We start from the raw sequence: 26,299 nt of genomic DNA on the forward strand, positions 1-26,299 counted from the left end.
GGCTGGGGAGAAGGTAAGACCTTTGGAAAGAACGTCAATTTCGGTGGTTGTGAGGTTGTGGTTGGAAAGGTTCAAGACAGAGGTGCAGTCAGTGGGTGGAGGGGGGTGAGGAGTGTCAGTGTGCTGGGGGCATCTTTTGTCCGAGGACTGGTGCTCTTCTGTGGTGTGGTGGGAGGGGGGGGCATGGTTAGAGATGGTAGGTTGGGGTGGAGTGGGTAGAGGTAAGGGTGGATCTGGAAGCAAGGGACATGCAGTTTTGTGGTGGTGTTGTGGTGGGAGGGGGAGGGGGAGGGTGCATCCTGCATTCAGGGCTTGTCGGCAGAGAATGGAAAGTTTTTGCAGGTGTTTCTGGTTGAGGTTGTGGGCTATGGATTGGGAAAGGTTCCAGAGTGTGTTGATTTGGTTGTTGTTGTTGCCTGGGGTCAGTAGGAGGATTTTGGTGAGGGACTGGATGGAAATCGAGAGTTCTCGAGTCCGGTGGAGCTGTGATTTGTACATGGTTAGGGTTAGTTCGGCAGCAAAAGTTCTCGCTAGGGGGCGATGGCCTCCGTGCCACAGAATCATTCCTTAACTGCCGACCTAAACCCCACAATCCCAGCACTCACTTCCTGATACAACTAGCCAACCTTGTACTTACCTGCAACAACTTCTGCTTCGGTGATCAACATTACCTGCAGATACGTGGCACAGCCATGGGTACCCGCATGGCCCCCTCTTATGCCAACCTGTTCATGGGCAGGCTGGAACAGAAATTCCTTGACTCCCAGCAACCGAAACCACTCCTCTGGCTCAGATTCATAGATGACATTTTTCTCCTCTGGACACATGGCGAACCCTCCCTCACTACATTCCTAAACCAACTTAACGACTTCACCACCCTCAAATTCACCTGGTTCCACTCAAAAGACCAAGTGACCTTCCTTGATTGTGGACATCCACATGTGGGAGACCACTTGGAAACTTCCATACATATTAAACCGACCAACCACCTCCAGTATCTCCACTACTCCAGCTCACACCCCTACCACACCAAAAAAGCCATCCCATTCTCCCTTGCCCTCAGAGGCCAGCGCCTCAACTCATCCCCCTCATCCCGCCAAAACTACAACCTACGCCTGCACCAAGCCCTAACCAACCGTGGCTATCCCTCCACCCTCATCAACAAACAAATCACCAGAGCCAACTCCCACAACCGCACCAAACAACCTAAAACCAACCCTCCAACCCTGATCACCCAATACCACCCCCATATCACGAAAATCAGACATACCCTCCACTCCCTCCCCATCCTGCACAGTGATCCTGATACCAGGGACATCTTTCGGGATAAACCCAGGGTCATCTTCCGTCGCCCCCCCAACCTCCAAAACATCTTGGTCCGAAACACTCCCACACCATCCACACCACTCCCCCAGCTCACAGGTGCAACAAACCCAGATGCAAGACCTGCCCCATACTCATCACCTCCCCCACCCTCCTGATCCCCACAGCGGCAGGCGAGTTCACCCTTCACCCTAAGGGCACCTGCCACTCATCCAACTTAATTTACACCCTCATTTGCCAAATCTGCGGCAACTTCTACATAGGCGAAACCTCCACCCCCTTGAACCTAAGGATTAATAATCACCGTTCCTCCACCCAAAACTCCGATTTCACTGTTGCCATCCACACCAACAGCCATAACACCACCTTCAACAACTGCTTCCGTGTTGCCATCATCCATCTTTTACCCCCCCGCTCTGACACATCTTTCCGCAGGCGCTGGGAAAGGGCCTACATAACAGGCACGCACGCCACTATACCCCCCGGACTCAACCTAGCCAACCAGTAACCCTTTCCTCTCCTCCCCAAAATTACCCACCCACCTTACAGTAAACACTGGTGAAAGTACTTCTCGTCATCTATCAACTGTTTCTGGCAACACTGACCGTAGAGACGCTACGGTCAGTATTCTGTGCCTCTTCGCTTAGTAACGCCGATCTTTCTTCTTCAACTTGACAATGCGACATAGATCGCGAAATATAGAATAATTTCTCTTCGTGTGGTAAGTGTTTACTGTCTCCTTCTTCATTAGTGTTTATCCGCCCTTCTGGCACCTTTTCTGATCCTATTCTTATATATATATATATATATATATATATATATATATATATATATATATATATATATATATATATATATATATACATTATGTTAAAACAATAATTTGGATAGGTAGACACTAGGGTTGCGTTGATTCCAAGGCTAATGACAATTGCAAATTCTGGTAAATTTGTAGGGTATCCCTGTAAATATTATTTTGTCATAAAAATGGAAAGGTGATATGGCTTTCTAAAAAAAGTGGTTTTAAAATTTTCAAAATTTAGATACGTTAACAAGTTTCATTGAAATATTTTCCTGCAGATCCAATGTTGTATAGTGGATGTACGCAAACTAAAATCAACTAGACACAAAGGAGAACCAATAACAAATGCTAATGCCGCATATCTTTTGAGAGTTGCATGTTCACCAATGCTCACAAACAGATTTACTGGAATTATAACACCATCAAATAAATAAATCTTTTTAAGTTTTTGTCCATTTTCCCATATTATGATTGTAAACGTAACACGATTTTGCATTACATGCTGCCAAATTTCTTAATCATCTCTCAGATTATAGTACAGAGAATAATTACCAGTGAGAGTTTATACTTCATGAAAGATTATGACACTCACCACAAAAGATATTGGAAGAAAGTGAAAATATAAATGATGCAGTTAAAACATGTATATATGAATCAGTTTTTACATAGAAAAAGATCAGAAGAATAAACAACAGACACATAGTAATTATATTTTTTTAATATAGTAGTATAGCTCACACACACGTTTCTGTGTACCCGGCAACACATCATCATGCATACCGTGAACACACATTCACCACTTTTACTACAATTTTTGGGATGGGGGAGGGGCAGACATGGAAGACTATATTAGGAAGACAAAATAAATTATGCAAATGGTGATTACACAATATTTCCCCACAAACATTACGAAAATTAGAAGAAATATTCTAGAAAACAAAATATATATATATATACACCATGTGTCCATTGAATTATGACCAGTGCTGCACGCAGTGTAAGTCATTTCTTGGCAACTTGTTTGGTGAGAGGGCGCTGCTAACTGATGTGTGGTGCAGAGATATGGTAGTGAAAGTGTTCCAAGAGTGGCGTGAATACGGTCAATTGATGTCCCAGTGGCAGAACTGTATGAGGCAGCAGAAGGTTGATACCACAGGGAAGTGGAGGATGCAAAGACTTATCCCAGCCAACACATGCACCACAGTGCAAACAAATTTCGTTAGCATACAATAATGCAGAATTCAATAAACTAAATTTTGATATACCTCTTTCTAATGTAGGTATATTGGATAATTTTTAATTGGAGTCCAAACTCTAGTATCTATAGTTTTTAATCTGACGTAGTACTAGTGGAGTACTCCAGACATCTTGTGGAATCCATGAAACATAGGATATCTGCTGTTATAAAAGCAAAAGGTGGTCGAACACACTACTAGGTGAGTGGTCAAAATTCAATGGCCACATATGTTTATGCAAACTTTGATAATGTAGAAGGTAAGACCTACACTTACAAGAAAAAATTACTGTTTCACATTTGATATATCCAGTGTTCCCGATCCCTCAATCATACAGTAAGAACAGTTCAAATATCTCATGTTTTGAATTGGCATGGTACAGGTCTAATTCTCACAATTTGTGTGGGAATAAAAATCACTTCATCCAACATGACTCTACTTGATATAATTAACAGATATCTTATTCACATACAAAATACATGGTTCTTTCTAAATATCATATTAAATAGGTACAGGGAGCAATACTGATGTTACTGGAACGATAACCACCTTCAAATAAATAATGAAATGAAGTAATGAAGTACAAAACTATGCTAAAACCCAGTAAAAAATGGTGTGTGTGTGTGTGTATGATTGATTGATTTAGTTTAATTTACTTCGCGTTTTGTGCCTCTTGGCTAATTTGTGAAGATGGGGATGAGTGTGTGTTTGTATGAATGTTCTAAATAATTCATTTTATACCATGGTTATTTCTATTCAGAGCACTTCACAAATTACCAAGAAGTACATGGGAAAATTCCCATTTTTATGTATACCTTAAATTCCATAAGAGAAAAGCATTAGATACACTTGCATTCAGGAAACATGCTGATATGATATGTATCTATCCCAAGGTCTGTATCTCACTTAGAAGCTGATATAATTGGTGACAAGCACAGCTGTTTTTCAAAAATTCCCATTTTCGAAAAATAAAATATATATCCATGTTCAGATGGTTGGTAGCAGACTGTTCGTTATTTGACCCCGTGATAATATTCTCTGAAGATGAGAGTTATGTTAGTTCTAAAAACAGGCTGCTCAAGATTGAACATACGAGGGTTGGGGAGTAAGTCATGGCAACAAAATATCCATAATGCATACTCTTTCAGTTGTATATAACAAATTTTTAATATATCCTTCGATTGTCGAATTATTACTGAGTTGCCATGACTTACTCCCCAACAGTCGTATTTTCAAATATCAAGTTTGCATTCTCAGGAACTGTACAGTGTATGTAAACTGAATATTTACATCAAATGTTTCCACAAAATTCTTACTAAACTATCTTGTTTCAATAAATATTTGCATTAGATGTGGAACAATTGGAGAAAAAATAATGAAAATTATTTACAAATTTGTACCATCAAGAAAAAGTAACAGCAATTTTTAAGCTGCAAAACTGTTGTTACCTTTAATGAGTGTTAATGCATTTTAATGAATATTCTCTTTTTGCCAATTCATAACCTGAAAAATGTTATTTCAACACTCAGTAAATCAAATCTCCTTGGCTCTTCATGGTTCCAGTAGGAGTCGCATTTAGTTAACTATTGAAGAAACTCATTCCAAGTGCTTATTATTATTATCTCATTTATATGTAGAATGTCAGCAATTGACATTAGTAATAAACAAAGATATACTTTAGTAATAAAAAAGAGCTCAAAGATATTATTACATTTAGAAGTAGAACAGCAAATGTTGATCAGATGACATTCACAACAATTTTACAATAATATGAAGTTTGTTTTCAGTTCTCTAAAATTTCGGTCACCTTTAAAATTCTTACTACATTTAGAATGGGTTAAAAACTTGCTTGGCATCACTCAGAACGAAACATTAATGGTAAAAACCAACAAGTAAAGTGAAGTAGGGGAGAGCAAGTGATTACATAAAAAAGCACAGATTTTGGTCAACATTTGAACAACCGTATAACATATAAATACGAATATTACATTAGAATGACAATACTTATCAGGACTTTTACTCATCACTTGGATTTTTCATCCTCTGTATCACACTTATCTTCTTTCTTTTCACCATCAGGAATGTTGCTATTGGAACATTTCACCATTAAAAGTTAACTATTGTCTATTCTGTATTGCATGCACTGGTATGTGTGTGTGTGTGTGTGTCCCATGAAACCATCACTATATGAGTTTTACTTACAGAGCTTCTTAAAGGAACATACTTCATTGTTTGAACACTACTTCTGTGCACACAAGCATCACGCAATCATCTGCACATAAAAAAAAAATAACATGCTGGCATTAGCAAAGTGTGTTATGAACTGAATTAGAAAGCGCCATACTCCTCTATGTTAGTCATGAAGTGTTAAAGTATTAGTTATCTTGAAATGTAAATGATACAAACCCTTTGTGTTCTACATGTTCATTTGTCTTCAAAGTTCTTGAAGAACTTCCCTTTCCATTCATTGTTGATGGGTTGGAAACACCTTCACTTGATTCATCATCTGTTTCACTGAAGCATATAGCTATAACAAAAGAGTGGTGATTTAGTTAAATCAGTTTGGATTTACCCAAATAAAATACACAATCTTCAGGGTAGAACTAGAGTTGTGCTGCTAATTCAGACTGATTCATTCCTACATGGTCTCTGATTAAAGCATGGTTTAAGTCTTGTGTCAACATAACTGGGTTTAAATAATACACTCTCTTTCATTTGTTTGTACACAATATTTGAACTGTAACAGTCTTCATCAGGTGAGTCATAAATTATATCATAAATTAGGACTCACCTGATGAGTCCTACTGTAACATTTGCGTTTTAGCTACAAAAACATAACATTAACAGAAGAAAACAAATTTCCGTATTTTCTGCATGACAACAACGTGTTTACGCATTACATTGGAGCGAGTTAGCCAGAGTTGCAGGAATGGAGAAATGAACGAACGGAAAAGAAAGAGGCTAAATACATATCACTGACACCGTTTGCACTGTACAGCTTTGCACTTCTGATGATGTAAAACTACTTTACGCAGTCATTGTCACCTGTAATGAAATGTTGAACTTTCATGAGCAAAATAACATTCCAATGTTGTATTATGAAAGAAGGTAAATTAATGTTTCTTTTGTTTTGATAACAGAATGTCGGTGTTATTTTGTGAACTTCGACACTTTTTGTTTCATGTCGCATCTTGATTTGTATTTCACGGAACTTCGTAAATAAATTAGAGCCGAAAATGGTCATAACTAGAGTGCGGATCAATATGCACTAAAAACAAGTAAAATATGCACTAAAGGAAAAACATAGGCACACAAAAATTCCTCGAAATACATTTATTTTTTAAAGTACTACACACACACATAGTGACCATTGAAGGTAAGTATGAAGTAACAACAGCTTCCATGTCAAGTAAGGTTGCAAAACCTTGTATTAAATTGAATTTAATATTTCCAGTTGTTAAATACAATATAACGAAAATCGTTAAGTAGTTTTGAATGTATGTAAATTACAGTGCACTACAACATATCTCTCTAAATTGCTTAGAGTGAAATTTTTCTGTTTATCAGGTAGTATATCCTTGTATGAAGAAAAGGTGTGCTCCCCACTACAACTTGTCACTGGACAATATTTCAATTCAGCTATGTCCTCTGGCGTGAGATCTTGTAATAGTTCTGTTGATTCACCTTGTAGCACAGTATAACAATAAAAGTTGTTTTTGGACTTTTTGTGTCGCAGTTTCGTGTGATCAGGCAGGCTTTTTTGCAAACGCTTGGGATCTGTGCTTGGTTTCTTGTCGCAGGGGAGGAGGAGGTTGGATTGGTTTTCAAAAGAAACCAATGGAATAGTGACCACGCCCGCCAACCTCAACATTAATCCCGGGGCCCTCTATAAAACCTGGCTTCCCGCTATCAGGAATATGCACACCCACCCAACCTGCTCCTCCTCTGCGACGAGAAACCAATCACGGACCCGAAGCACAAGTGCTGCTCCACTCCACGAAAGCAGACGACGAGATCTGGAACCGTCGCATACAACACCAAAACCCCAATGCCTGGTTAAAAGAAGGAAGCACTACACCCACACGAGAATGACAAAAAGTCAAAGGGATGTGTCAACTAGCACCGCCACGAGCACAAGCAGAAGAAGGAACCATGCCACCCACAGCAAGAAAGTACACGCCTGACGAAGTCATCAGACGAGTGGTAAAATTGAGCGCGATTAATTACCTATCTCTGCATAACCGCCAAACGGATATCTTTAGATACAATGTGGATTATCTATGTGTATGTGGTTTGTAAACTTATATAATACAAAAATGTGTGTGAACATATTACAGTGCCTAATTTCAGATATTAGTGTTGCACTATTTGTTACCCAGCAAGCTCTGATGAGTTACAAAGAGTCTCATGTTTCCGACACAAGGAGCAGCAGACTAACTTTGTAACTGGTGTCAAACCGAAGGACGTTGCAAAACTTATTTATATGTATTATTCAGCAAATCTTTTTTATATACTTACAATTAAAAGAAAAAGCATTGTTTATTTTGAAAATGTTGGAATGATACATGAAAGAAGTAGAAATCGTATCATTGTTGAATGGAAAAAAAATCTGCATCTGAACAAAGTTTGTAATCATGGTGTTCCTTTTACCACAATTCTATGGTGTTCCGAGAAATTTTGGCTCTGAAGACAAGTGGAAGTGTTGCCAACCATATGGTCTTGACCATACATTTATGGTATTTTCACATTCCATATGGTCAGGACCATTTGCCAATGTAAAGTCCTGGAGAGAATTTTAGATATGTTGAAAATATATGCCAATATTGAACTGCTGTATGAAAGTTTTGATGATATATGCTATTGTAAATGAGCAGCAGAAATTTCCATAACTTGAGAGAAAGGTAAATAATCAACTTTCTTCAATGCGCACAAGTACTTTATGTCTCATTTCCTCTTTATTGAGAAGCTGGGGAGCATGTCACTGGAAGTTGTGTGATTTCAAATTCAGCCTCAACTTCTCACCACACACACACACAAACTCAAACACAAAATATCAATTTATTATAAATTTAAATTTTACTTTCAAACTTCTAAATTGAACAAACAAGATTAAAGCAGGGAAAAGGAGTCACTCACGGGTATATCTACTAAATGGATACCTAACATTATACTACAAAAACAATTAATTGATTACTATACCATACCTTATTTACGCATGTATAACACATACTTTCCTCCCCCAATAATGTTGACCCAATAAACTATGGTGCATGTTACACACAAAATAAATCTAAATAAAACCACCCATGCTTTCAATATGTTACTGTGTATAACACACATATATGTCAACATGCATAAATACAAATTATGCCCATGAGCTTGTCAAGATTCACAGGAAAAATATTATGAAGAACTTCATAAAAATTGATTCCGAGGTGTAAAACATTTATCAGGTGTATCTACGTTCTTTTTAGAATCTTGTGCATGTTAGTTAGGTTAGGCAGCAAGGTTGTATTTCTTTAGCATTCATAATTTAAAAAAAACACATATAGAAGTGAAATGTCTATTTCTTATGATTTTTCATCTTGAATCAGAATGCATCAGCAAGTGAAGTGTCAAATCATTCGTGTTTTTGCTCGAGAAATAATGGAAAATAACTTCCTTAAAAGTCATTTCTTCATTAGAAACTTGTCGCAAATAGATGCTAGTGACTCCTGGTCATGGAATATAACAGGTGTAAATACAAACTACATCCATGGGTTTTTCAATGTTCAGAGGAAAGCATCGTAAAGAATTTTGTTAAAAATTGTGTCCATAGTGTAAAATGTTTATCATCAGGTGCTTCTATCAACCAGGTTGGATTTTGTTATCATTAATATTTTTTTTAAAAAAGGATAAAAGTGAAATGGCGTCATTCTGGCAGGGATCAAGAGTGCACCTCGGAAAACACACAGGTGCTATATCATTGGTCTTTGCTGCAACATAAATAATGGAAAAAATAATTTTCTGAGTGTTGGAAATGAATAACTTAATTTCATAGCTGCCACTCCACTTCTGGATATTTGCAACACTTTTTTTCTTGCTTCTGCCATTCTCTAACACTTGCCTCGACAACATCGACTTTTCAAGCCATTTTCCTGTGTGTACTACAGAACTTGCCCTTTGAAACAGCAGTATAACTCGCACTCTTTTCCATCTTGCCGAACATGCATGGTTTAGTGACTCATTGCATAGGCATGATATGTTTTGCTCTTGATCGACAAAGCAACAGCTTTATGACCTCCAACTAAGAAAGATTATTTTCTCGAATTGTGCTGTGTGTTACATGAGATATATAATTTTTTGTCACTTTTCCCTATCAACCCCAGAATGCAAGTTATGTATGCATAAATATGGTACCAAGAATTTTGTAATATTATTCAGGCTAAATACCTTCACTACTATCTCCATGAGTATAAGTATCAAACCCAACAGTAGCCTGAGCAAGGGAGTTCATCCATGCAGCTAGCTCCTCCTCTGATTCAGCAGCGAAGTAGAATACTGTACCTGGAAGAATGGAATAATAGGAAAATGTATTTCAAATATATATCGATCTATATATATATATCTCTCTCTCTCTCTCAGAGGCCGCCACATGGGATGCACATGCTCTAGATGCCTATTCTAAAACAGCCGACTAAAGAATAAATAAAATATTATAAACTTACTTTTCATCTTTCCACGTAAATTTTTCTTGCGATCGATTTCACCACCTGTCTGGTGGCTTCCTCGGGTGTGTACATGCAGTACATGCCTGGCGAGCCACCAGACAAGTTGCGAAATCGATTGCTAGAAAAATTTACACGGAAAAATGAAAAGTAAGTTTATCAGAGTTAATTACCTATCTCTGCGTAACCGCCAAACAGATATCTTTAGATACAATATTATAATCTGTCTGGTAATTGGCTGAATATTTAAAGAAATATTCAACTGTACTTCCTTACATATGCTAATACGATTATTTTTCTAGGATATTCTTCACTTGAGGAGGCATGTAACAAATACAAAAAAAGCTCAAAAATCCTTTAAAAAATGCCAATATTTCACTGGCTTCTTGCTTACATTGTCATCACATAATAAATGGAAACAGCACAAAGGGCAGGAGATGAATTAAATAAATGCATTTTAAGTACAGTACTCTTTTTAATTCAAACAGACATTTATTCCCCTTGAAATCTCTATTAAAAGCAATGTTAAAAATTCATATGTAATTCGAATTTGGGAACCTATTATTTGGATAATTCAAAGGCAGCTATCCAAAGACAGACGAAGAGAAGAGAGAGTTTCTGTTTGCTGATATGAGGCCTCCACTCTCTCCTCAATAACGTGATTTCCCACCCCTTTTGTGTGCGGTTGTTCATCCTTAAACTGCAACATCCCCAACTAGTCAATGATTTGTGGAAGTCTTCTTACCTGCCCTCAGTGTGCTTAGTCAGAGTATGTTTTTCATAATGTCAAAGCACGGTGCGTACACTAGCTTAACATTAGAGAAAAGAGTAGAAGTTCTAACAGAAGTCGAAAGAGGTGTGAGGAAGAAAAGTGACTGACAGAGTATGGGATTCTGCTGAACACATTATCAACCTATATAAAAAACAAAGGGAAAATTATGGAGATCTGGAGTCTACAAGGTGGAGGAAACAGGAAATGTACACGAGGCAATGAATTTCCAAGACACTGATGAGTGTGTTTATAAGTTGTTCAAACAATCACACGAGAGCAACATACCATGCCACAAAGACACGATCTATCTGATGATAATGATGAAGGTGAAGATGAGATTGGCAATGAAGTAACACAAGAGTCTGTACTAACCTCTTTTGAAGCTTTTAGAATGGTTTCAGAAGATTTATTGAATCTAAAGGAAACGTTACTAATGACTTGTTTCATACACTAAATGTAATGTGAGTTTTTGTTACCTGTGTAAAAGTGAACAAACAAAGGAAACAAAAATCACGAACTTCTTCAAGTAAGAACAGGTAGCTAATGTTGTTAAACGTGTATGTGATTTTGTATGTTAACCGTCCGTTGGTATACGTGTGAGCACGGTGCTCACCCTGGGATATAATTGTAAGATTCTCAGGACTAACTAATGATATTACTTTCTGGTCTTGTGTAGCTGTAATTTGGAATGTTTATGGCCAGATGATACCAGTTATAGGTTGTGCCATTACTCTCAGTCTGCCCAGACATGTCATTTTGATGACAGTTAGTGTTTTGTGAGTGCCGCGCTCACACGTATACCAACCACGTAACCATTTTCTGAAAACATATTTAATTTCTGTGCACACTAAATTTGACTCAAATCACTAATTACAGCTACTATTTCTGGCTAAGTGAACTTTGGACTATGATATTCGTCATGAATGAAGAACAGCATTTCCGAGCATGGTATCATAATAGGTAATCACTCAGTAACACTGCAATACAAGAATATAATTTTGTTATTATAGAATAAATAAGAAAAAAATAACTTATAAGTGATATACGTATATATATATTAGGCAATACATATTTATAAACTATCTTCAATATGATTAACGTAAAAACTAACTAACTAACTCTCTAGACTTCTTAAACCCGAAGGTTCATGGCTGCAGCAACACAGGCCTTCCATCTTTCCCTATCTTGAGCAAGATCTATATACTCTTTTCCATCCCTACCGATTTCCCTTAGGTCCATCTCAACGTTGTCCCTCCATCTTCATCTTGGTCTTCCTACAGGTCTCTTACCATCAGGTTTCCCAACAAGAATCCTGTAAACTCCTCTTTCCTCTCCCATTCGTGCCACATGGCCTGCCCACCTAAGTCTTCTTGACTTAATTATTCTAATAATATCTGGACATGAATACAAATTATGTAGTTCTAAATTATGTAACCTTCTCCACTCACCTGTCTCCTCATCCCTTTTAGGTCCCAAGATTTTCCTAAGGATCTTATTTTCAAATACTCTCAATTTATGTTCCTCTTTCAATGTACGGGACCAAGTTTCACATCCAATTAATACTACAGGCAAAATTACTGTTTTGTATATTTTAACTTTTAGTTTCTTAGATATTAAACGAGAAGACAAAAGTTTATGAAGAGAGAAGTAACATGCATTTCCTGAATTAAGCCTACTTTTTATTTCCTCTTTAATATAATTTTCATTTGTTAATATTACTCCTAAGTATTTGAATTTGTAAACTGGTTCAAACGAGTTGTTATCAATAATTAGATTTTGATTATTACCTAACACTTGGTTTCGGCCTGTAAGCATATATTTAGTTTTCTCTTGTTAACTTCCAAACCTATCTCTTTAGCAGTTTTGAAAAATATTTTAGCATTATTCTTAATTGTATTCACATCATCCCCCAGTAAGTCTACATCATCTGCATATGCTAACAGCTGAGTCACACCATTTAATTTTAGTCCTTCTTCAGTTTCTTTTACCTTCCTAACAACCTATTGTAAGGCAAAATTAAAGAGCAATGGAGATAATGAATCTCCTTGTTTTAACCCATCATGAATTGTAAATTTGTCAGACATATTAATACCCACACGAATTTTACTTTCTGTTTCACTGGTGCATATTTTTATCATAACAAGCTTCTTAGGTATTCCAAACTCTACTAATATATTATATAATTTATCTCTTTTGACCGAATCATATGCTTTTTTGAAATCAATGAATAGCTGATGGACATTTTGATTATATTCCCACTTTTTTTCAAGTGTCTGTCTGATGTGAAAAATTTGATCTGTAGTTGATCTGTTACGTTTAAATCCACATTGATAATCACGTATAATTTCATTAGCATATGGGGTTAGTCTTGTTAAAATAATGTTAGATAATATTTTATATGTTGTTGAGAGTAGAGAAATTCCACGGTAATTATTGCAGTTCATTTTATCACCTTTTTTAAACACAGGAACAATTATGGATTCTTTCCACTGTTGAGGGATTTCTTCTTTATTCCATATTAAACAAATTAATTTATGAATTTGACATATTAATGAATTTCCACCATACTTAATTAACTCAGCTAGTATTAAATCAATGCCAGGTGCTTTGTTATTCTTTAGCCTTTTAATAGCATCTTTAACTTCAGTCAAGTTAGGTTCTGGAACTAAAGGTTCTGCTGTGTGTACTTCATTTACTTCTGATTTATCTCCTACATGGACATTTAAAAGGTCATTAAAGTAGTTCTTCCATCTATTTAGAATATCGCTTGGGTCAGCTAGAAAATCACCGTCTTTATCTTTTATCAAGTTTACTTTAGGTTGCCACCCCTTTCTAAACTCATTTACACCTTTATATAAATCTCTGATATTTTTATTTTTGCTGTTTGTTTCAATTTCGTTAATTTTGCTTTTCAAGTAATCTCTTTTTTTACTTCTAAACATGCGGTTAACTTCTCGCTTTATTCTATTATAATTGTTTAGATTTGTATCATCATTGTTATTTAACCACCTAAGTCTAGCCTGATTTCTTATTTCTATTAGATTATGACATTCATTATCAAACCATGGCTTACTTTTTCTCGGTTTATGGTATCCTATACTTTCTTTAGCTGCTGATTCTATTGCATTACGTATGTGCTCCCAATTCTTATTTACGTCCGTGTCATTTATATTTTCATCATCATTTAAATCATGTCGGTAACGCGTCTGACTACCATGCTAAAGGGCCCGGGTTCGATCCCCGGCCGGTTCAAATCCGGGAACTTTTCTAACGATGGAAGCGGCCCCGGTGCTCACCCAGCGTCGAATAACATGGGTACCTGGGGGTAAAGGTGGTCAGGGGCGTGATGCTGATCACATCACCCCACTCAAGAAAGTGTGGGGCGTTACCCCCACACCCCCTATACGCCTTCATGGCATGGTGCTATGCACAGGGGATCACTTTACCTTTTTCTTTTTTTTAACCTTTATTTAAATCCTGCAAAACATCAAATCTATTTGACAGTTTAATTTGGTAATCTTTCTTAATTCTTTCATCAGTAAACTTTCCTGTATCAAATTTTATAACTTTTAGATTTTGTTGCTTATGATTTATCACTGCGAGTCTTTCTCTTAATTTAGCAATTACTAAATAATGGTCACTGGCACAGTCAGCACCTCTATGTGTACTATTATACTAGTATGCCTTCTCTTATCAATGAGAATATGATCTATCTGATTATGAGTTTTACCATCTGGAGAAGACCAGGTATATTTATGGATATCTTTATGTTTAAAAGTGGTACTTTTCACAATTAAATTCTTTGAGGTTGCAAAAGTAATCAATCTTATACCATTATCATTACTTAATTCATGAAGACTTTCTTTACCAATCGTGGGTTTAAATGTCTCTTCTTTGCCAATCTGTGCATTACAGTCACCTAACAGAATTTTCATATCATACTGAGAAAATTTATCAAAGACCTGTTCTAACTCTGTATAAAAATCATCTTTAGTATTATCATCTTTATCTTCCGTTGGTGCATGTATGTTTATTATAATAATTTTACACCACCTACCCTGTAAAACTGCATATGATATCCTATCATTAATAAATTCTACTGTTTTAAGAGCCGAGATAATTCTATTATTTATGAAAAAGCCTGTTCCAAAATTATGATTTTCAGTACCACCATAGAAAAAAGTATAATTTTTAGTTTTACAATTACCTTCTCCTGGCCACCTAACTTCCTGGACAGCTACTACATCTAATATATACAGGGAGGTTATTTCAGTCGTTCACCGCCAGCGTGTCGGCCGTTCGGCGGACTCTTCATGCAACAGGTCCCGGCAAATTGCATTACAGGAAGTCCGTAACAGAAACCGCTTGTTTTCTAATGTTTCCACTTTTCACAATTACAGTTACAATTACAATTGAAATAAGCACTTAACTTGTCGCAAGGATTGCAGAAAAAGGTGTCCTCGCAATTACAAATATTTCTGGCACCTTATTTCTGACATCTAATCTTAGATTAGTCATCGCTGCTTTATCCTCAGTTGTCGCGACAGCGCCTGCAGCTTATCGGGGGTTGGGTGAGTTGTCAGCCGCGAGAGGGCGCTTCATACTGCACGTGTCGGCAGTGATGCCAACCGTAGGGACATGTCCCTCCGCATAGGGACTTTTCACTAAATTTCGCCCGCGTAGGAACATAGGGACAGATTTTGCCAAATGAGGGAAAACGTAGGTACTTTTTTCAATCTTGGTAAATTACATTTTATGAATTAGTTTATCTGGATACTTTAGCGAGGAGGAGAAAAAAGAACTAACTAACAAATCTCCATCAGAATTTTGGAACACGTTATCGGTTACCAAAAACTTTCAAGGCAAGTTCCTTTTTGAAAACATTTCCACTCTCGCGAAAATAGTGCTAACATTGCCGCATTCTAACGCGGAAACGGAAAGAATATTTTCAATGTTAAGTGATACAAAAACAAAAAAAGGGAAATAAAATGGGACCAAAATTGTTAAAGACTGCAGGAAATACAGCATGACCAACCAACATCCATCTCTTCACAGCAGCAGCATGTATGACTTCAAATAACATAATCAACAGTAAACGACTCAACATTATTCATTAGGGGTGTGCTGGATTCTTTACTTTAAAAAGTCGTTAATTCTCGACGTTTTCGGCCTTGTAAGTTTCTGGAACTTATCGAAAGTTGTAAGTTTTTATTCTAGAAATGCAAAAACAATCACTTAAAGTGAAAATGACTTGTAAAATTCGAGATTTCCAGTGCTTCGGGAAATTTCGAACATTTCCCGTCCAGAAAATTTTCCGACTTGGTCGGGAAATTGCAAATTTTTCAGTCCCGAATGTCGGGATTTAAAAAAATTACCGTCCCGATCCCGTCCCGACCCAAAACATTCTGTCCCGCACACCCCTATTATTCATTAAGGCAAGAATTTACAATACCGGACCAGTCTGTAATTTCTATGCTACGTCTTATACTCACGAAATAATTATTCGTGATGACTTATCTCAAGTTAACATGTTGTGGTGAGGGGGAAAAAATGTTCATTAACGTGTAGAAGTTGTAAAATAAGCTTTTCAATTCTCGTAATGATTCTCTGTATACAAGTATGGTAGCCATATTTGTTGATATGAACAAATTACAATTAGTTACGCTGTCTACAGCGTTGCCACACTGTTGATTTCATACTTGGAGAGCATGGATCGTGTAAGAATGGCGGAAGAGAACAGTAAAAGAGTTGTTAATGTTGTACAGATTTTTAGGTGGAGTGTGCAGGCGGATGGCTGTGGGCTAATTAATAAATTTATGGATTTCAGTATATTGCCCAAAGAACGTGCTTACATGTGACAGCGACAATCACGATGTAGAAGAACTGATTTGATTATAGGTAAATTTGGCAACAGTACATCAATCATAAAATTGCAGGATACGAAAATGGCGTCTTCGATGATGAACGTTTGCTGTTAAAGTGCTACGAAAATAATATTTTTTATCGGTTCGTAATCACAATTACCGCAAAACCATTCAGGAATAGCCCCACTGACCATTCTCGGTAAGGTTAGGTTAGGCAAGGCAAACATACCGGTAGTTAAAATTTGGGCTCGAAAAAAACATGCACGGGTAGCCCAACAAACCAATGACGGATAGCCCCACGAACCATTCAGGTACGGTTAGGTTAGGTTAGGCAAACATAGTTAAAATTTGGGGTCGTAGTAATATCAGGAATGTATATTTCGTTTTTTAAGTATTGGAAACACAAAATCTTCCGGTAAATAATGAGCAATCATGCCGATCGCGGACCACTCAATTTCACTTATTTTGCAATTTCTACACGTGACCCCCAAATCTTAACTTGAAATTCGTGATTAGGAGGCCTCAATTAGTGAGTATGCAAAATATTACAAAAATCGGGGAGGGGTCATGTATTGTAAATTCGCTCCTTCATTAATTGTGGAAGCACCGAGCAGAAAGATTTGGTAAGTAAATGTGTATATTTTATCTTCTGTTTTGCATGCTAATGAGGTGTTGTTTTTTTAGTCACTTTACTTGGCGTAGGGACATTTGGTCAGTTGTAGGGACATTTTGACTACGTCTGTAGGGACATTCCTGAAAAATGGTTAGCAACACTGTCGGCTACCAGACGTCAGTGTTCGTTCATGTTCAATTCTGTTTGCGTTCAACAGTACGCGTGTTGCTTATACTGTGTTATTGTAATGTGCTACTCATGGCCAGTGCTTTATTGTGTGTTAATTGTTATTCATTCATTACTTATGTCGTTAAACAAATATAGTCTTGAACAGAGAGTTTTTATGTACGATAATTACGTGAAAACGAATTCTTGCAGAAAAGTGGTCAGGCAATTACGAGAGACAGGATCTCTTGAACCTAAGAAACGTGTTGTATTGCTGTTGAAGGAGGTCATTTTCAACATCTCTTATAACACAGGAGGTTAGTGATCATCATTATTATTACTTTTAAATATCATTTTACGCTTTCGGTTTGCTTTATGCGCCGGGATGCTGTCTTCCCTTTCTGACAACTGACGATAAAGTAGCGATGTCTAATCTAAGATTTTCTGTCAGAAATAAGGTGCCAGAAATATTTGTATTTGGGAGGACACCTTTTCCAGCATCCTTGCGACAAGGTACGTGCTTATTTCAATTGTAATTGTAACTGTAATTGTGAAAAGTGGAAACATTACAAAACAAGCGGTTTCTGTTACGGACTTCCTGAACGCAATTTGCCGGGACCTGTTGCATGAAGAGTCCGCCGAACGGCCGACACGCTGGCGGTGAACGACTGAAATAACCTCCCTGTACTTAACTATCTCATTAACTGTACACTGAAATGCCCCAGGCCGGTAAAGGCTCAGAACATTCCAGGTGCCTAATTTAATATCCTTATTCCTAATGTAGATCTTATCCTTAGTCCAGGGACCTCCCAAAGTAGTCCCCACCCGGAGATCCGAACGGGGGACTGTTTTACCTCCGGAATATTTTACCTTGGGAACATCCATGGCCTTATATTGCTGTTTCTTGACATTTTTTTACAGTGCAGACTTGTCAGCTCTACGCCTAACCCCCAATATGAATGGAGGAACTGACTGACATCTGGCATCATTTTACTCTGTTGTCTAAGTTATACCTATTGTTGTCTTGTAGGTTGCTAATTTATTGTTATGAATTTTTAACGTATTGTCAGAAATGTATGGTGAGAAATGAAGAAGGTTATTTATTTATTTATTTATTGAGCAAATTCCAGATAATGCACAGATGGCCATTTTACGCTGAAATAGTCACCAATGAAAAAGGGGAAACATTTAAAATCAATAACAGAATAACTAACGTAAAAAGATATTCGACAAAATGACAAAAAACAATAAAATTCATGTGCGAGCACCATACTCACCCTATACCAACCGCGTTACTCTGGAGCATGTATACCAACAGAGGGTTAACATGGTGTACTTAATTAAGGTACTCACGTTTTCCACAAAGCTGTTTTACATTATTTTCTATTAATTTCGGTAGCCACTGCCACCATCCTCGTTGGTGTAAAACAGCTTTGCTGAAAACGTGAGTACCTTAATTATCTATTACGTCTCTCATTTTCATAGTATGAATGGTGTACTTACTTAAACGAGTTTTCCTATTACTGGTTGCTTAATTACTATTGTGAGAGGAATTGTTTTCTACTTGCAGTACAGGACTATGCACAAAATATGGTAATTTTTATGGTAAAGTCCGTTGCATGCTCATTATTTTTGTTTATACCGTAGTAGAGTAGTTTTCATATTTTTTTTTTCTTTAATAATGCATCGGACATTTTTCGTGCCCCTTGGAGTTTGATTTAAAAAGAGTGTGCTGTATTACCATGCTGTGATTTTTTTTAAAAAAATGCATTAAATGTTCCTGCTTTTCTCAGCATGAAGTATCTCATTTGATTTATGAACTATGAAGCTCACCTGTGTGGTATATTTTGAAAGCACATTTCCTAGATTTGACTTCTGTGGCAAATGAAACAGTAAACCCAGGTAAAGATATGAAGCAATCAGCTTTTGGAGCCTGAAAATTAACACAAACATTTCTTTATTTTTACTCTAAAAAATGGAAAAAGATATCCAAAAAACAGATATTTATAACATACAGGACATTGTGAATTATAATTTGAGTAAATTTATATTACACAGAGCAAGAAATGCATTAGAACTTCATTATAGCAATGCAAAAAATATGTATACTTAGGGCAAGAAAAGACAACAAATTATGGATAGAAAGACCAACATGAGAAGCAGAAAGACAATCGCCATGGGAAATCAGCAATAGTGACAACACATATGCCTGATGAAACACTAATTGGACCTGATAGCAATCCTGACAACTTTGTTTTGACTTTCGGAATCCATCCATGTTTGCAAACACCAGACAATTTGATTTGCTTTCTTTTTACTGCGCTTTTTGTGCCACTTTTGGCTAATTTGTGAAGATGGGAATGAGTGATGATATGATGAAATTGATGAATCGACACTCACGAACATCCATACCCCAGGCTGGGATTCAAACCCGGGAACCCTGGCATCATAGCACAATGTGCTAACCACTCCCTTGTTAAAAGCTGAAGTTGGATCATAGGGTTCTTTTCCCCACAAATCCATGCACTCTTCATTAAAACTGCCATTATGCCAAATCTATTAAATAAGCAAAAGACAATACTCAGAATATCATACTTTTACATACCTCTCTGTCTTTGAATCCATAGAACATGACTCCTTTCAGAACGAACCACATTCGTGACCAATGAGCTCCAGAAATATTATCTCTATTGCGACGAAGAAGCCAACCTTGGCAGTCACCTGTGCCCAATTCTTTACATGACACCTTTCTTCTCTCTGTGAAAGAAAAAATATAAGGTTCATTACAGCAATAGAAGGCTTTATATATCTTCTCACAATAAAGAGGGCACCGAACCACTATGTATCTGCACCGGGAATCTATAACAAAGTAATATGTAATATGCCATAGGTACTACAGTGGAACCCCGATTTAATGTTCCCAGATTTTACGTTTTCCCGCATAATGTTGCGAAATTTTCCTCCATTTTTACTTTTTTCGGCTTGGTTCCCTGAAAAACTTGAAGTTCCATTGTACTTACAGGAGTTATGGTGCTCCAGTGTCAGTTTTGATTCACAGGGCCAAGATGGACAAGATTGACATCCTGGCATGTAGCAATCAATGTGCAGAGGGTGGATTTACTATATTCATTAACCTGCTTAAAAATAGGCAATAAAATTGGTCCATGTGGGTGTTGGCCTTCAAATCTGATGATAAATTCACTGTGATGCTAGTGGAGGTGGTTTTTGCACAATAAAACATCAATCGTTTATTCAAGATTCAAACCTAGGGAAATTGGCCTTGTATTAAGCTACACTAACAATTCTGCCATAGGGGTTGGTTGAAATTTACATGTGTCTGAATTGATGTCCATTTTAGTTACAAGAGTTAAAACATACATGTAATTATAGAAATTACACTTATCAGAAAATAATTCAATCTAGGTTCTGGGTATTATTTAGTAACATGTACACCTTCAACTAATATATCAAACCTCACCTTTAAAATTTAATCATGCTCATAAAATATGCATACATATATTTCATATGTAAACCATTATACTTAGTTACCACTACATTGTTTCGAACTAATGTATGTTTATGCACATACTATTACAGATTTTTTTTTATTAGGGTTGGACCAATATGAAATTTTGACTGATACCAATAAATGACAAATATAAAATTTACCAATACTGATAAACAATATTAAAATTTCAAATGGTTCTTGTGAAGAACCTAAATAGTGCACTGACTTCCTCAATGAATGTATGTGAATGAAGATGACTGATAAATCAAGCTTTTGCAATGCAAAAGAAGCTGCCTATTTAAGACATTTACTTTTTAAAAAAAATAGAAAATGGAAATTATATGCTTATATCCATAAACATTATAACAAAATGACACAATATTGCACTAATCATAAGATTAATTATAGATATATTGGATTGGTAAATTTCAACAAACACAACAAAACTTTGTAGATTTTCAGTGAAAAATGCAGGCTTGACCAGGACTCGAACCCGGGTCTCTGACATACCATGCCATTGCTCTACCACTGAGCTACCGAGCCGGCCTGGCTTCCCCTGCATTTTCGCTGGCGCTGTTTTACCTGTGTTAATGGACAACAAAACTTACTTGCAAGGAGTGGATTCTTCCTCTTCAATAACTTTGGACTAGATGACGTGGTATTGCCTTTGTTGCGACTCATTGAGCGTGCAACAAAAGATTTATATCCACTTTTTTCAGTCTTTGGTTGCTCGCAAACAGTAACAGCCGATGCGTAATTCTGACCATATACTCCTTCTGCAGATGTTTCATCTGGTCCCTCACAGCTTTCTACCAGTATCCTTGGTGGAGGGGCAAAGGCTGGCTTGGCACTTAACTGTTGCTTTTTATCACTATTTGAGTTCACTGGTTCACCTGAGGTATTTTTTGCAACTTCATGCACCGACTTTACTTCAATAGTATGATGTAGATTATCTGTTGTTTTCTGCTGAGAAATGTGCTTGGTTTGTTTGCTCACAGCACCTGGTAAAGTGGAAATAGAGATACCAGTAAGCATTATTATTATTATTATTATTACAAACACAAGAATAAAAAGCCCAACTCTAGAGAAAAAAATACTTATTTTTAATGCAAGAAAATGAATGACATCACGCAAATCCTAATATTTCTGTTCTTGAAGATACATCTAGTGGTAAATATTGATTTCAACATGAGAACTCAATATTATTCACAAATTTTCAAATGTATCATGCACGATGAAGAAATATTATGCAAAAACTGTCTGTGTGTTGGGCCTTAATGATCACTAGGGGCATGCATATTTCGTTTTTGACGAAAAAACGAAATTTGAAAAAACACATTGTAGTGTTAATTTTTCATGTTTTTGAAAGGTGTGAGATGCATTTTGTGACCATGTTTTGTCACGAAATAATGTGAAATGAACTGCAAAAAGAGAAATTAACTCAAACACGAAATTTAGGGTATATACACTGACGAGGCACCTTCTGAGGTCTGAATTATCCTGAGAGTTATGCAATTCCCGGAAAATTGATTAATTCTGCTGTTAATATTGGAGAAACAAAAATTGACTCCTTTACACAGAAATAAACTTAATACTTGGATAACAACATAAATGGGCTATTAGAAGTGAAATGTTAATTCTCTGGAATAGGTGTAGTTTTTAAATCAAATTTAGGATTATATTCACAATTTTAAAACCAAAATGTCTTTTTATATACCACTTTTGATCCAATTTTTCACCGCTATAACACCGATATTTTATTTTATTTACCGCTTTTGAACCCGAAACTGATTCAGTTTTTATAACGAAATTTTGCTTTTCTATTTACCAAAAATATGTGCCTCTAATGATCACATATGAAGCTAAAATATTTCGTTCTCTTCTGACATATAAATTTAACTTTTATCTTTTTTTTTTCTTATAGCTACTACAGCTCAATCTTAACACATTCACTCCTAGATCAACCATGGTTGGACTCGAAGTAATGGGATAGTAATGCAATAGTCACTTGCAGAAATTGCAAACTTGCTTATACCATTGGTTGCTATGTTAAACTATCAGTTACGAAGCTGAAGAATGAAGAGGAAGGCTAGCGGCAATCTAATACAACACATGCAGTACATTGGCATCCGTGAAAGGTGGGGTCATATATCACACAAAGCACCAGTTTTCTTCAAGAAAAAATAATATTGGGTTCATCAGAATACAATTTCATTTTCACGTATCTCGGTATGATACACAAAGCTTCATTTTAACATGGGAGATCATGACTAAGTTCACTTATTTTTCAATTTGATTTAGTCTTTACTTCATGATCCATATTTGAGCGCCCACTACCATTGACAAAATTACGGAAATACATGTACTAATAGAGTTCAAGAGTTCAGTCGTCTTTCGCTCGAGCGGAAGAACTATCGTTGCCGTGCGAACTATTTTGCTGCTCGAATGAAAAACGTTCATTGCAGCATTCTAACCCTCACACTTCTCTTCCTCTTGCATTTGAACACTGAAAGGAATCAATATGCAACGTTAATTGGATATTACACATCGTCTAGTGTCTTAATTTTACTTATTCTAACACTATGCTTCAAGAGTGGATACCTTCTTTTGTCTTCAGATGAATAAATGTTGTTTTTATTTGTCCAGTGGGGATCGAAATACAGTAAAATCTCAGTTATACATTATATGAGGGACGGAAGGGACAAAAACATATAACTGAGAAAAATGTATTATTGAATGATAATAAAAATGGTAAAATTTAGATCACATATAGTAAGTTTGTGCATGTTACTCACTATTAAAGGAAATTAATATGTTAAATAGTATTGATTAATTTAACTACTTACGTGAGTGAGTATGGAGTCTTATTAGGGCAACGTTTCGGAGGTCAGACTGCCTCCTTCATCAGGTTTATGGATGTTTCTAGGCACAGAGCATACTCCATACTCATTCACGTAAGTAGTTAGATTAATCAATACTATTTAACGTATTTATTTCCAGGTAAAATTAAGCACAGAAAGAAAGAAAAGATGTACTGCATACACACCAAAGCATGTTAAATTGCACTAATCCGTTCTATATCGTTAATGTAAATTCACGAGAAATAGACAGTGAAGGTGCCAAGGGGTGGAAGGGATGCAAACAAGTTTACCCTCTTAATCCTTTCAGCCAATTCTCTACAAAAAACATGATGAACATTACGACGTTTATCTCGATCTTATGTTTACTGTAACTCTCATTTACCACTTTATATGTTTTCTGACAAAAAATGCCAGAAGCCTCTTCCAGGTGACCTTTCCTTCCCATCTTTCTTGCTTTTGCAGCAGCCTCATTCATTCACCATGGAACCTTGAACTTCTGCCTTATGATCGGCAACAAGCGCACGATCACCAAACTGATAGTCACTATAAAAGCTGCTATCTCTAGGGTTTTAGGGTGGTTATATTGGAAATTTGATATCACGATATATCATCACAAACGATACAATATGATATTTTTTCAGTTTCATGAAATCAGTGATATCATCTCCACGATATATTGCTGACACAATATATATCGCTAAAATATTGTGACGATATATCACCATCACGATATATATCACCAAAATATTGTGATGATATATCGCCGACACGATACATATCACCAAAAAAATTGTGACGATATATCATCTAGTTGATATTGCCTGGATGATATTTTTTCAATATCGCAATACATTGTCTGGATGATATATACCTAGCCCAACACTAGTTTTAACCCATTCTAAAAGTGTGACTGATGAGTCTTTGTTCTCCCTCCTCCACAAAAACATATGTGGACAATTGAGAAAATGGCTCAATCACTATTCACACTTCATTAATGATGCTTTTACATAATCTTTCCAAGTATACGAGAGAGAGAAACCGGGAGGGGCCCTTGCTTCGAAAACTTTCCTTTCTTCTTGTTTGCCGGGAAAAATGTAAGATAAATTTGCCAACCCCGGTTATCCGATATTGGTTTAGGAAGTGAAAAAAAAAAGGTCACCAATCTCCCCTCACAAGAGCTCATTAATCTGCAACTGCTGTGCATGGCTATGCAATAATTTCATGTAGCAGCATTTTTCTTAAATAAGAAATATTGCTCTTGTATCCGTTACAATAATCCTTCCCCCTTTCTTTCTGCAACTTGGTTCGGGCACGAAGCTGATTAACCTTTTGATTACAGAGTCCATTTTGCCATGTAAGCCCCCGGGACCGGGCCAATTTTTAGCAAAATGCAGAGTTTCATTTAGATGACTGTAGATCGGAGGCTAATTGGCCTAGACAGACGAATGATATATCGTTACACACGGAATGAACCACAGATTCGGACTATATACAATTTATGCATATGGAGGGGGGAGGGGAGGAACTGGAAAATTCCAATATTTATGAAGAAAATTGCCCCACCCTCCCTGGACAACAAAGTACAGGACATTGTCAAAATACACATGGAAATGATAGCAGGCATGTTAGGAACAAGAAAATAATTGTACTATTATCATATGAGCAATAGAACACGACTTGCACCCCCAAAATGACATGTCTGTGCGCCACTGACTTAAGCCTCGGATTGCAGAGTTAACTTGAAACGACTGTATATTGGAGGCTAATTGCCCTAGACTGATATATCAAGTACTGTTATACGCGAAATGAACCATAGATACAGACTACATACAATTTATGGACATTGAGTATATATACTTGGGTCATTCGGAAATGAATTGGACTGGCAACACTGCATTGTTGCAAATAACATCTGCCAAGCGAACTTTGTTTTGCTTAACAGTCGGACATAGTTCTACATTCCACCACAAGATGGATCTGCTAGGGCCACTACCAGAGAATTGCTGACTCATAACGTGAACAGGTGTGAGTGAATACGTGGACAAGCTACGAAATGGAAGGTGATTCTCGTGGTCAGAGGTGGACAACGTGGTTCCTGTTTAAAGAGGGTGTTTCGGCATTCGAAATTTATCGCCGACTTGTAGCCGTTTGTGGTGGGTCAGCACCTTCAGGGAGTACATTGTTTCAGTGGGTTCAAAATTTGAAAAGGGGAAACGAAAGTGTGGACAAAGGTGTCAGCAGTGGTCGCCCAAGGTCAATGTGTACCCCAGCAGCAATTCAAAGTGTTTCCAACTTGATTATGGGAGATTGACGTGTAACAATTGAACAACTGCAACGTGAAACTGGTTTTGGGCGAGCAACTCTGCATGCAATCATTCATGAGGATCTGCAAATGAGGAAAATTTGTGCTCAGTGGGTGCCTCGCGATCTGAGGATCAGCAGAAACAAC

At 36.8% G+C, this 26,299-nt stretch overlaps 1 protein-coding gene across 3 annotated transcripts in view; it reads right to left on the reverse strand.

Moving 5' to 3' along the window:
* cnk (connector enhancer of ksr) overlaps positions 1 to 26,299 on the reverse strand; it is a 108,344-nt gene that overhangs the window by 31,734 nt on the left and 50,311 nt on the right. For all 3 annotated transcript variants that reach the window (XM_083111874.1, XM_083111866.1, XM_083111857.1), the window contains exons 9-13: positions 21,598 to 21,990; positions 20,087 to 20,238; positions 19,315 to 19,414; positions 9,793 to 9,906; positions 5,767 to 5,887 (exon numbers count right to left, since the gene is read on the reverse strand). In XM_083111874.1, the coding sequence (XP_082968000.1) occupies positions 5,767 to 5,887; positions 9,793 to 9,906; positions 19,315 to 19,414; positions 20,087 to 20,238; positions 21,598 to 21,990 (880 nt within the window). The remainder of the gene's footprint in view (positions 1 to 5,766; positions 5,888 to 9,792; positions 9,907 to 19,314; positions 19,415 to 20,086; positions 20,239 to 21,597; positions 21,991 to 26,299) is intronic.

This window comes from Lepisma saccharinum, chromosome 1 (genome assembly GCF_977018435.1).
Source record: "Lepisma saccharinum chromosome 1, izLepSacc3.1, whole genome shotgun sequence".
NCBI classification, from domain to species: Eukaryota; Metazoa; Arthropoda; class Insecta; order Zygentoma; family Lepismatidae; genus Lepisma; species Lepisma saccharinum.